The sequence below is a fragment of the Pelobates fuscus genome, chromosome 12, assembly GCF_036172605.1.
Source record: "Pelobates fuscus isolate aPelFus1 chromosome 12, aPelFus1.pri, whole genome shotgun sequence".
NCBI classification, from domain to species: Eukaryota; Metazoa; Chordata; class Amphibia; order Anura; family Pelobatidae; genus Pelobates; species Pelobates fuscus.
This window is the reverse complement of record NC_086328.1, coordinates 100,629,694-100,642,528: the sequence shown is the minus strand read 5'-3', so window position 1 is coordinate 100,642,528 and position 12,835 is coordinate 100,629,694. Positions and strand designations below refer to the sequence as shown.

Genomic DNA, 12,835 nt, shown 5'->3' with positions numbered 1-12,835 from the left:
GCAGGTCAAAAGGAAACAGGGACAAAGCCTGCAGCTTCAGGCTTGAATACAAGCAAGATTGTATTATATTTAAGGAGGCAAGAGAGAGTCAGGAGGCCTAGATGGTGGTTTTACCCCTATAGGGTAAGGAATACATATTTTTGTTTCTGACCCTATAGTGCTCCTTTAAAGTCGAACAAATAAAAAGCTACCTACATTATTTTTTTCCACATTGTGAACATGGTTCTAGAAGCATGTTAAAAAGGAGTTGTACTTAAATTACTGACAGAAGAAATTTGTTTTAAACCCTTATATCCAAAAACACTGGATATAAATTCTGTTGGCTCCTGCACTCCAACTTATGAAGATATAAAGTACCTGGTGCTCTGGTCACATTTGTATAGAAAAGTAAAAATACCGGCACTCCGAGGGTTTCCAAATATAAATCTTCCTTTATTCCATATATCGGTCAACGTTTCAGCTCCTCTGCGGAGCTTTCGTCAGGACACACCCTGACATAATTCCAATATATAACACAAACATGTGTACATATTGTTATTCATACAAATTAATACAAAGCAAGAGATTCCCTTGTATGGTTTTCGCACAGGAACCTCACGAACAGAGACCAGTCAGGGCACCTATTCTCCTGGAACTATTTTGGGCTACCACCTCGTGTCTGGCCGGTCAAATCTTAGACACAATCCCGTTCCCCTTCTACCAAACCAATCTGAGTGATTCTTGGATATGTTGGTCACTCAGACCAATCAGGGAATAGAATCAAGGGCTATCAGGGAATCTACTTTTTGTGGGGTTCCTACGTATAGCTGGGGGATTTTTTGGGTACAGAATATTTCTGGATTTTTTTTTTGTACCTGATAGATAATTAAATTGGAAGAGTTTACTCAGGCGATTATGTCTTAGGCACAAGGGATCCTGGGATTGAAACCCTTACATTTTCTGCCTGTGAGACCCCTTGCATGGGATATGGCATAAAAGCCGTGTATGTGTGAATACAATTCAGTTATACCCCCAGAGTTGAGTGTCGTCCAGTTGCTGAGGACGAGGTGGGAGATTCTTGGATTGCTTTACTTGCTCCTGACTGTAATTTGGTGTAACCAGCAAAGGGACGTCCCTGCTAGGACTAGGGCTCTGCTACAATTTCTTTTGTACTAATGTGTGAAATATCAAGTATTCAGCATCAACTCAAAGCGACTTTCACATTGTTGGCTAATACAGTAAAACTGGAAATATTCTTACAGCTGAATATATTTTGAAAACAAGAAAAAAACATGTTTGCGCTAAGTATAAATTGAAATAAGTGTGGATGTATATATCTACACTAAAGGATCTTCTCCTCACAGGTTTATAGAAAAAAGACACGTTTATATTCCTCTGTAAATTTATCTAAGTATATCTAAGTTATTTCTATCACTATATATATGTATATAGTAAAACCAAATAGTGATAGAAATTACTTAGATATACTTACAAAGTCCCAGAGGAATGTAAAAAGGGTATTTTTTTCTATAAGCCTTTGAGGAGATGCTTTAGAGAAGATCAGTCAAAGGTCCTCCTTGGCATTCAAATAAATAAGGTTTTGATTTAGGTAGGGAGTTCTGTTATTGGCATCTCATGTAAAATATAAGCAGAAAAGAAAAACCAATAGTGCGACCCAGTACGTTCAATATCTCAATTATGTGAAGAAAAAGCATACATTCACAAGGATAGAGCCTCCAATCAGCTCGTCAATAAGGCTCTGAGTGATATAATCCCCACTCAGGGATGAAACTGGAATTTTTATCTTGTGAAAATTACTCAAAAATTTCAAGAGCACCTTATGCTCAATGATATCACCCTAGGTGGAATGATTACCATTGAGGATATATATGAGTAGAGGTAGATGTTGTTATGGTCCCTGGAGAGGCTCCTTTAAGATGATGAAATAAATGCAGGATAAAAAATAAAAAACATGAGATTTTGAAGGTAAAAACAATATAGATTGTAATATACTATACAAAATGAAATAAAATTAAAAAGTCGTTCTGAATAGTCACAATCGGTTTCACCGTTGGGCTTTCTCAAGTGACCACTGTGAACACTCAAAGAGAAAAATTCTAGTTTCATCCCCGAGTGGCTCTATCCTTGTGAGTGTATTCTTTTTCTTCACATAATTGAGATATTGAACATACTGGATTGCACTAGTGATTTTTCTTTTCTGCTTATATTTTACATGAGATGCCAATAACTTCTTACCTCAATCAAAACTCTTATTTATTTGAATGCCAAGGAGGACCTTTGACTGATCTACACTAAAGAATCTCCTCCTCAAAAGCTTATAGAAAAAAAGACACATTTTAATTCCTCTGTGAATTTTTAAGAATATCTAAGTTATTTCTATCACTATTTGGTTTTACTGTGTGTGTATATATATATATATATAAAAATTTTATTGGAAACCGTGAGTGCTGCCATCTCTACTACTATCTGGATATTAAAGTCCCAGGCTAAGCACCTGGCAAGTATTTATACATATAGCCCGAGTGCAAGGATTTCTCACAGCATTTATATATATATATATATTAATTTATACTTGGAGCAAACCTGCTTTTTCTTGTTTTCTACCTATTGTTTTCCTTTGGATTGTTAGGGTATCCAATTAACGGAATCTGCTGCCATTTGAGTGAGCGCTGTATCTCCCCCTCTCTTTGTTACTGAATATATTTTAAGTTTGACTTCTTTGGGCTACATTTAAAATTGACTTAGAATTCCTGACATTTCACACATTTAATGAATAATTTTGTAAAATTATGTTCTTTTTGTAATAGCATAAATTTTGCTTTATATTAAACATTTTTTTTTACTGAATGCATAAGTGATGAAGTGACTAGACCACAAAAAAAAATCTAATAAACCAGATAAACCAGACTCTAAAACAATTCAAATCAGTTTTTTTTTTTTCATTTTAATTATTCTGGCATAAAATTTGAAATTCACACCTAATTCCTGAAAATGTATGCCTGAAATACCTTGTCAATAGATAAGAAGTAAATATGACCCAAGCACTCCAGAGCTATCACGAAGCAGCCTCATTGGAACAATAAGTGTAACGTTTCGGCCTATGCAGAAACCTTTGATAAGCTTGGCAATGGCCTTTGCGTAGGCAAAAACATTGCACTTCTTGTTCCAATAAATCTGCTTCATAATACATCTGGAGTGCCTTGGCCATATTTACTTCATATTTGTTGTACTGGGGTTTACCAGCCCTAGGTCTGGATAACCTAGATTCTAATGTAGCAGTGCAGTATCTGTTCCTGTGTAATTACCATATTTGAAATACCTTGTCAAACTTGGCCAAACTAGAGTTTTTTTCTAATTTGAGTATATTCGTCTAAATCATGTAAGTAAGTTGTCTGCCCACTGCAATCCATAAGCAAGTGAATTGAATCATCTGATTGTGTAAAATTAAGATAAACTTTTAGTATAATTTATTTTTCCAACAACTGACAATATACAGTTAAAGTGAAGAGTAAAATATGTTCTCGGGAGTATCTTGAAGAATTACATTATATTTCAGGTGAAACAATCTACAGGACTAAAGATAACGATGGCTGTGAATATTATGCAATATGTGGTAGTCAGTGTACCCCTGAAAGGTTTGTGGATAACTGTGTCACGTCATCCACCACTGTCTCATCAACACCAACCACTGTTCCTTCAACACCAACCACTGTTCCTTCAACACCATCGACAGAGATTACTGTTTCATCAACACCATCAATGTCTACAGCAACAACTGTATCAAGAACCACATCTTCAACAACTTCTCCTATATCCAGTCCCAAGCCTACAACTGCTCCTGTATCAAGTACAAGTAAGTAAATGCTTTTAATGATATGGTGTTTAAAATATGTGTTTTTGTGATATGATATGGTGTTGCTGCTTAATGGTCTTTAAAAGCCTGCAGCATCTATTGGCAACAAAATAACAAACATCATTACTATATTGCCATATGGCAATGGCAGGAAGTTAACTCATATTATTTAAAAAGTTTAGCTCGTATTCTTCTGCTAGCTGGTACTTATTGGAGTAGATAAGAATCATTGTGGTGGCAACACTGTAAATCTTGTTTGTAATCTCCTTTAACAGCATCTCACATATGTGACTGTCAAATGCCGCAATGTGGTCCAGGCTTCCGTGTAGCAACACTAATGCCTTATGGAGCATTCTGCCCCAACATTACATGTGGTAAGTCTCTATTACTTGACTGCACATAATTTTTGTCTCTATATCCATCCCTGATTCTCTATGTGTGTATCTTTCTGTCTATCAATCTAATGGCCTCCCTGACATTAGTAGGAGTTACACTAGCTAGACTCCTGAACAGCACCTTGTCACTATTACTGTGTGACCCAACACATAGAACTATATTAATACAAACAACGTTTACCTTAGAATGGACAGACTTAATGGTAAAGAGAATGGTCAAAGAACAAGCCAAGGTTGTGGAAACAGAATGAGACAATACGAATAACTAGCCAAGGGTCAGGATACCAGAAGAAGGAAAGTCAAAAACAATAACCAAAGTCAATAACAAGAAAAATATACCATGAATGCGCTCTATGACAATCAACAAGTGGAAACCATGACAGGGCACTGAGAAAAGGCATTACAGGGTTTAAATATGCCCTTTAGTGCTGTGATTGGTTAGTACATGGCCTTTGACCCCAAAACGTGCGTGTGCGTCGATAACGTAATGTCACACGCATGCTGGCACCATCTTTAATGTAGGCAGTGCAGCCTTTAACAGTAAGAACGGGACCTTAGCCGCACCAGCCAGGACCCGTCTTCTTGGAGTTTTGGGCAGCATTCCGCCCCGATCCAGGTAAGTTAATTTTTTTCCTTTTCGGCGAGACCACCCTGCTCATGTGCGGCTGCGCCGATCAGGGACTTGCTATTATCTGAAGTATCGGCGCGGGCACACTGATCAGACATGACCGCGTCAATACAGACCCCCTGCGCTGTGACACATCTGAAAGAAGGTGAAATTGCTTCCGCATGGAATTTTGACTTGTGCAAATCTCAGATAGTTCAGAAACATGTATGTCCTAGTGTTGCCCCTTTAACACTCAACACATTAATCCCTACATTACCAAATGTGCTGCAATAACCAATAAGCATTAACCCCTACTTCCAGTACTACTCCAGCACTAAACCCAATTTAAGATTATTATGTAATATAAAATATACATAATGGTGAGGGCAATTATTAAAGGAAATATATATATATATATTGTAGCAAAGAACAGCCGCTCACCGGTCTTGTAAAAGTCCAAAATTTATTTAAATAAAGTTAAAAAAGAGACCAACGTTTCAGTCCCAGGTCGGGACTTTCCTCAGGGTAACAAAAACATATATATAAATATATATATATATTGTTGCATGGATCATCGTTCTGCTATCTGAAGGCCATAATCTGAGACAGATTCATAGCACAGTCTACATGGTGAACCATGCATAATGGGAAAATAAAGCAATTGAGAAGAGATTAACCATGAGATCGGAACTTGAGTCTCAAGAACCCCAAGATTATTATTCTGAATTATTTTCCCATAATGCATGGTTTTTATGTATTTAAATATGTATGGAAGCTACTAGGATAGTGTGTGGTTGATATAAAGATTCTATTCTTAACTGTTCCAACACTGAGACAAAGGAGACCTCCACTCATAGCAATGGCATGAACACATGTGTGTGTGTATGTGTGTGCATATAGATCACTTCATCCTGAGGAAGGTCCCTGTGTGGACCGAAACGTCGATCTTCTCTTTTCTATTTTCGATGGAATAAACACCATTTATATTTTCAAGTCCGAGAGTGCAGCCTGCTTTACTTCACTAACTACAGTTTACCTCCCTGAAAGACTGGCACCCGGCAAGCCTCATAAGGCATATCCCTACAGATTAAGCATGAGTGCAAGGAACTTTTGTATTTTTAAGGCTTGCACTCACGGTCTTTCTCCTTTGTAAAATTTCTTTCTTTATTCCATTTCTTGTCAAAACATAATCATAATCAACGTTTCAGCCATCGTTTGTGGCTTTCATCAGGCTGAACTGATCCTATATATATATATAAAGAATTAATTTACCCATCAATTAACTAACAATTTTACCTTTTTTTTCTTTAACAGTTCCTGAAGCCGTTTGTGTTGTGGGGAATGAAGTATATCAAGTAAGATAATACTATATTTTACAATGTTGGAAATTTTGTTTAATTTAACAGCTGAATTTATAAAACACCAATAATTATTTTAGATAAAGTATGCATTGCTAATTTAGAAATATACAATACAAGGAGTCAATGTGTGTTTGTTTTGAATAGTTCAGAGGCAGAAAATATCATTTTAGAAGGTTTTGTAGATGTTAGACAGAAAATATAGTTATGTAGTAATATAGTTAGTAATTTGTAGCAGTGAATGAAGATTCCCAAAATGTCAGCACAATATATAACATTATTGGCACGTTAAGTGTCATTGTAATAACTTTATATAACTTTTAATTTGATATGAACATTGCCTTTGTGCTGGAACCATTGTTCTGTAAAAATAATATAATTCCACTTTACTGAAAAAGACCCAAATAATTAAAAAGAAATCTATAATCATCAACAAAATTAAGACATTTGCAAACTAACTAAAATTCCATAATCAGTATAATGTGATGTGAGAGACTAAGGATATTTTCTATGTTGTGTGTACAATAGTATTTTTAATTAAAGCATTATTAACTAAAGGTTTAGTTTAAGCACTATAACCACATCTGCTGTCTGTTTTGGTTAAGATGTAAAGGTCCTGTGTGTGCAGAGTTTCAATTTGAATTGCTGCCGGATCTGAGATACTATTTACCTTTCGTGCAGAGTTGTAATACTCTACCTCTGACTCTTGTCAATCAGATAGCCATAAAGTTTTCCAAGTGCAAGTACATTTTTAGCCATGTTTTCTGTGCAGTACTTATAAACACACAACTGGGGCCAAGCCCTTTCTCCTCCTTAGTGAAAGATCCAACCTGTGGACTGCATTAGTGTAGGATGCAGCTCTGTCAAGGAATTAAAGGGACACTGTAGTCACCAGATGAATGTAGTGTTGCTGGTGTCCGTAGCATGTCCCTGCAGGTTTGTCACTGTACACACTACCTTTTCAGAGAAAAGGCAGTGTTTACATTGCTGCCTAGTAACACCTCTTGTGGCAGTCACTAGAGATGTTTCCTAGTCCAGTGATGACCAATGTGCTGCACTGCTTTCAAGCATCTCCACGCACTGAGTGGAGGCACTGAACATTCCCTATAGAAATGGATTGATTAATGCATTTCTATGAGGCGATGCTGATTGGCGCAGCATGGCGTTTTGCAGAGATTGATGATGTCAGCCATGGAAGTGGAGCCATGTGGGACCTGATGTGGCAAAACCGGCCGTTTTGGAGAAAAGGGTGAGAAAAATCACCATTTCAGTGAAATCGGAGCGGAGCAGGTCACCTAAAAGGCCACATCAGGACTAGTGTTCCATTATCTTGGCCCTATTCACTAATCATTGAACTAGTCTGAAAAACTATTACACTTAAATTATAGGACAGGAGTCAAGGAGGGGTTAGCCCACATCTGCAGGGAAACCCACTAAAGAGTGCACAAAGGGAATTTTAAAGATATGTATCTTTATTTAATTTTTTGCATGATTCTTTTAATGCATTACCTATATAATGCATTAAAAAGTTAGTAATATTTACCCCATAGATTTCCTTTAATGTGGTAGGGTGCTGCAATTCTATTTATTTTAGATTACTTAGTTAAGGTATTACGGTTTAATATACAGGTTGACATTTAAATGTAAGGATTTACCAAAGTTAATATTATTAACTTTACAAATTAACAATTTTTTTTCCTCTAGCGTGGTTCAAACATACCTCAGGCCAAAGACGTCTGCCAGACATGTACTTGCTCCTATGATATGAACATGGGTTCCGACTTTTACGCTATTAAATGCCAACCTGTTGTGTGTGATACAACTTGCCAGCCAGTAAGTTCTACTTTCTCACCTGAGTATAATGTTTTGTGATTGCTGGCAACATATTTTTATATGGATTGCATGGTTTTCTATAATAAAATTTTACTTTTAATAGTAAATGAACCTATTAACCACTTCACTGTTTAAATCAAGACATAACATTTTTATATTCTTGTATTTTACATAAAGTCCATAAAGCCTCAGTCACCCTAATTTATACTCTAGTTCTGATTACCAGCCTGTAAAATAATGCATTTTTGTGCCAGAACCCACTAGTAACTGACATAATGCCTGTGAATTTGCTGACAATGTAAGCTTGCCCTGGCTTTCAAACAATACAAAAAGTTTTAATAGGTTATATTATTCCTATGGTCAGGGAGGGGAGAGGAGTGAAATGACTCTAAAATGTTACTGTTAGAATTTCATTAGTATTCCAGAGATTGAGAAAAATTGCTATACCTCATTTAAATATTATTATTTTTTTTACAATTTATGACTTAATTGTATTACTTTATGTTGTTTGTACTTTAGAATACAAACAAACTAAAAATAAAGCATACATTCTAGCGCCCTTTGTCAAAATATTATTAACTGATGTATAAAACAGAAACTTGGGCTGTTGTGGATGTCAAACTCCAAATCTCCTCTAGAGTAATCATACAACAATAATAATAAAACAAACCAGCAGATTTGACCATCTGGTTATTGAACTTGTAATCCAATAATAAATGAGATTAGGCACTTCTCCTCTAGTCCTTTACAATGAACAAGGGAACGTGTTTTTTTTAAAAATTACTTTCTGCAGCCTTGCAGACTGAAACATCACAATATATTTTCAGTGATAATTTGAGTCTTGTAATACTTTTTATGTATTTTTTTTTTTTTAATTACTTAACATGTTTTTGTAAATGTTTGTAAACATTATGTGTCTCTTAAAATGGGTTCAGCGTCATTGGTTATATTCTTTTTTTTATCTCCACTCTCTAGGGTTTTGTATACAAACAGAGGTCAGGAGAATGCTGCGGTGAATGCGTGGCCCAGCATTGTACAATGAAAAGTAATAATGGTACAAACGTAGACATTGAGGTAAGTGTTTTTTATTATTTCACATGCAGATGCCTCCAAATTTAATTAGATTTACTGCATTCTTCATATTTCCGGCAGTAAATGATTAATTTACAACCACCTGCAATAATAAATAATAACATTGAAATGGTCATTTACCAAAGTGAATAATTGAAAGTGAATTTCAAAATTTAGCCCAAAATAGCCAAATTAGAAAATATTTCAAAACATTTTCAGTTTGAAAATGTTGATTTTAAGTTTTAAATTCACTTTCTATTTTCATTGAACTACCCTAATAATGTTTAATTTTTTTACTATTAAAATATTGTCAAGAAAAATTATGCTATGTGGTCCATTTGTTCTGGTTTTCCAATTAATTACTTAGGTAGATAATCCCATTAATAGATAATAGATAATCCCATTAACATTAAAGGGATACTATAGTCACCAGAACCACTGTAGCTGAATGTAGTGGTTCTGGTGGCTATAGCATGTCCCTGCAGGCATTTCAATGTAAATGCTGCCTTTTCAGAGAAAAGACAGTGTTTACATTGCTGCCTAGTAACAACTCTAATGGCAGTCACTCAGAAAGTCATTAAAGTGCTACCAATCTAAGTGCTCCACAGTGTGCAATACATTCAGCATCTCCACACTCTGCATGGAGTCGCTGAACGTTCCCCAAAGAGGCAAATTGATACAGCGTGTGTCTATAATGAGATGCTGATTGGCTGACTGGAGAGAATGTGCAATAGCCTCTCAGTGCTTTAATCTGGGATTGGCTGAGGTCATCAAGATTGTGTATTCCTGACACTATAGTGTTCCTTTAGAGCACCCTTTAGCACGTCTGTATTTCTCTAATTACTAGACTGGTCTTCATAAAGGAAGTACTAAGGATGGACACATACTTTGATATGAAATTGACTGCTTTACATGTTAAATCTAAAGGTAAGAGTACAGTTAATTACCCTTTTCTTTTCTTTTTCTTAGATCGGAAAGGTATATCATCCAACAGAGAGCACCTGCTCCTACTATGAATGTCTTGAAGAAAATGGACAGCCTATCTTGACCAAAGTGAAGACTGTGTGCCAGGATATAGACATCGATAAATGTGAACTGGTAATATATGGTTTATTTTTTCTAATATTTTCCTGATGTTTGTGGTTTACCTTGTAATTAAACACAATTAAATTACAAACAAGATGACTTTTCTCTGAAATTCAATTTTAACTTAACAAGATACATTAGATATTAGGTAACTGAAAAAGTAACTTTTTTATTGCTAAAAAAGTCCAAATGATTTTATTTACAGAATACACTCACATTTGAACCTAATGGCTGCTGTAGGACGTGTACATACAAAACTGGTAAGGAAAATCTACTGGATCATCCCTAGACTTGTGTTACTTGTGATGCTATCAGATAATTAATATACAACTAATTTTAGATGACAAGATGGCTGCAATATAGATACAAAGTGCAGAATCATTGAGGAAATCATATAAGTGAATGACTTAATAAAACCCTTTTTTTAAGGTGATCTTAGTCATATGGAAATAATTCAAATTATAATTTGTGAGAAGACTAGGGGAAGACTGTGAATTAGGCATAAACTCTGTAGTTTTCCTCTCAGTAAGTCCTTTGTCAAGTCTCATACAAATGTTTAGTTTCTATGTGCCATTACAGAGGGGATTTATACAATATCAGTTTAGTCCCACACACATGAATAGTCCAGAACCCAAATGCTGACAGGTTCCCACTGTACAAGAGATAAAGCAACCCTAAACAATTGTTTAAGCATTCTTTAGATTTCATCAGCGACATATAGTTGATAACCTTCTGGGCAAAGTGAGCAAGGTGTCCATGTCTAGATTACCCTTTAGACTTAGGGAGACCCACAACACATGCAAATACACACTTTAGTTAGACAAGCTGCAACACTCTTGTTGGTGTGGGTTTTTTATGTGTACTGATTGGCTTGTTCAGTGTTGCCATTTTAGTCTTTTAATTCATTTAATTGTGTGCTTTCTTTATTTATAGTTGATGTTACGAAGACACCTGAAGTGATTGAAGACTGCAGTGCTCGAAAGAATGTCACAGTTTTGCAAGAAGGCAATTGTGAACTGCAAGTAGAGCTCACATACTGTGGAGGACCCTGCATGGGAACATCTATGTAAGTCACCAACTAGAGTAGATTTATAAATGATATATTTATTTAATCCCATCTTGAAATTATTGGTTGCTATGTTGAACTTTTTTTTAAATCTGAAATATTTTAAATATTTTCAGTTATAATTCCTTAGAAAGTGTTCTGATATGAAATATTAATGTTTTTCAAAAAAGGAGTAATGAGATTTTTTTTTTTACACCAGATATTCCATGAGTACAATGAACATTAATCATCAATGTACCTGCTGCACAGAAATGGCTGTACAGACAAAGACTGTTCAACTGCTTTGTGATGATGGAACATACAAGAGCTATAGTTATACTGATGTGGTTAGCTGTGGCTGTGCCGGGGCAGTGTGTACACCATCTGTATAGTGGTTTACTGGCATAAATAATCAACAAAGCTGAGCGAGTAATAATGTCTACGAAGTAACATTCTGTATATATGCATTAAGCACCTTTCTCATATCTTTATACCCATGACACATGTTGAGTAGGTTTAGACTTTTATTATATATGTAAAAGCTATATGACCTGTGTACTTAGGTGATTTCCTTTATAGTCTATCCTAGATTAAAGCGTCATGAGGTACTATAGCTTAAAGGTAAGCAGAGACATATTGTGATCCACACGTTTAGAGAATGGATATTAATTCAGCTTTGATGAACATTGTGTCCAAAAATTTCTGAATCTTACTTATTATATTCTCTTATAAATTAATAATGTTCTGTAATAAATGGTAGCTCTTAATAAACATCAAAAGTGAAAGCATCAAACTTGGCTCCAGTGTGAAGAAGTATATTATAAGGTATTCTTTAAAAAAAAAAAAAAATACAAGTAACATGAATTTGCTTTATCAAAGAGGTAATGAATTATCTTCTGCAGTTATGGCCATTTGTTGTATCCTATGTATGTATACACTTTATAAAAGCTATCTGAACCAAATGGGAAATATAGATGAAATGCAATGGAGGGACTACCACTCATATATATGATCTACATTTAGCAAGAAATATTCTTGGTATCAAAAAAATATCTGGTCTTCTATTACTTCATAATGAGACAATAATATTGGATATTCAAAAACTATGAAGGCAGTGAGATTGAAGGATTGGGATAATAGGTGGCCCACTGACATGCAGGAGGTGGACTATCTAATGGGCTATCTAATGGGGAAGATGATGTTTTAGAAAACAGAAATACATCATGTTATAGATAGAAGAGTGGCAGTTTGTGATATTCTCCACGAGGGTGGGCTAGAGGTCAGGGAAGGAGAGGTAACTAGTCACCAGCAAATAGATGTTATTGAAGTCCATACAGTTAATAATGTTACCGAGAGAGGCAGTGTAGATGGAGAATAAAAGAGGACCAAGACATTGGGGAACAACAACTAAGGGAGGATGTGGCACCAGAAAAGCAGGCATTACTTGAACCGGATGAATGGGATTCAGCAATAATGTATAACCTAACCTACACATTCCACAAAACCTGGGTGTGTGCCTGGAATGTCCCTTTAAACCACTACTGTTTTGAAATCAAAAGTGGTTCAATAATTCAAGTAAAATGGTTT

General features: G+C 35.5%; 1 protein-coding gene across 1 annotated transcript in view; it reads left to right on the top strand.

Annotated features, from left to right (window-relative positions):
- The window catches only part of LOC134578530 (mucin-17-like), a 65,211-nt gene extending 53,170 nt beyond the window's left edge, over nt 1–12,041 (top strand). Inside the window, exons 32-40 of the mRNA XM_063437511.1 lie at nt 3,557–3,853; nt 4,129–4,227; nt 6,170–6,210; nt 7,918–8,046; nt 9,022–9,120; nt 10,087–10,215; nt 10,409–10,463; nt 11,137–11,269; nt 11,469–12,041. Coding sequence (XP_063293581.1) covers nt 3,557–3,853; nt 4,129–4,227; nt 6,170–6,210; nt 7,918–8,046; nt 9,022–9,120; nt 10,087–10,215; nt 10,409–10,463; nt 11,137–11,269; nt 11,469–11,640 — 1,154 coding nt within the window. The 3' untranslated portion in view covers nt 11,641–12,041. The remainder of the gene's footprint in view (nt 1–3,556; nt 3,854–4,128; nt 4,228–6,169; nt 6,211–7,917; nt 8,047–9,021; nt 9,121–10,086; nt 10,216–10,408; nt 10,464–11,136; nt 11,270–11,468) is intronic.
- The last annotated feature ends 794 nt before the right edge of the window (nt 12,042–12,835 follow it).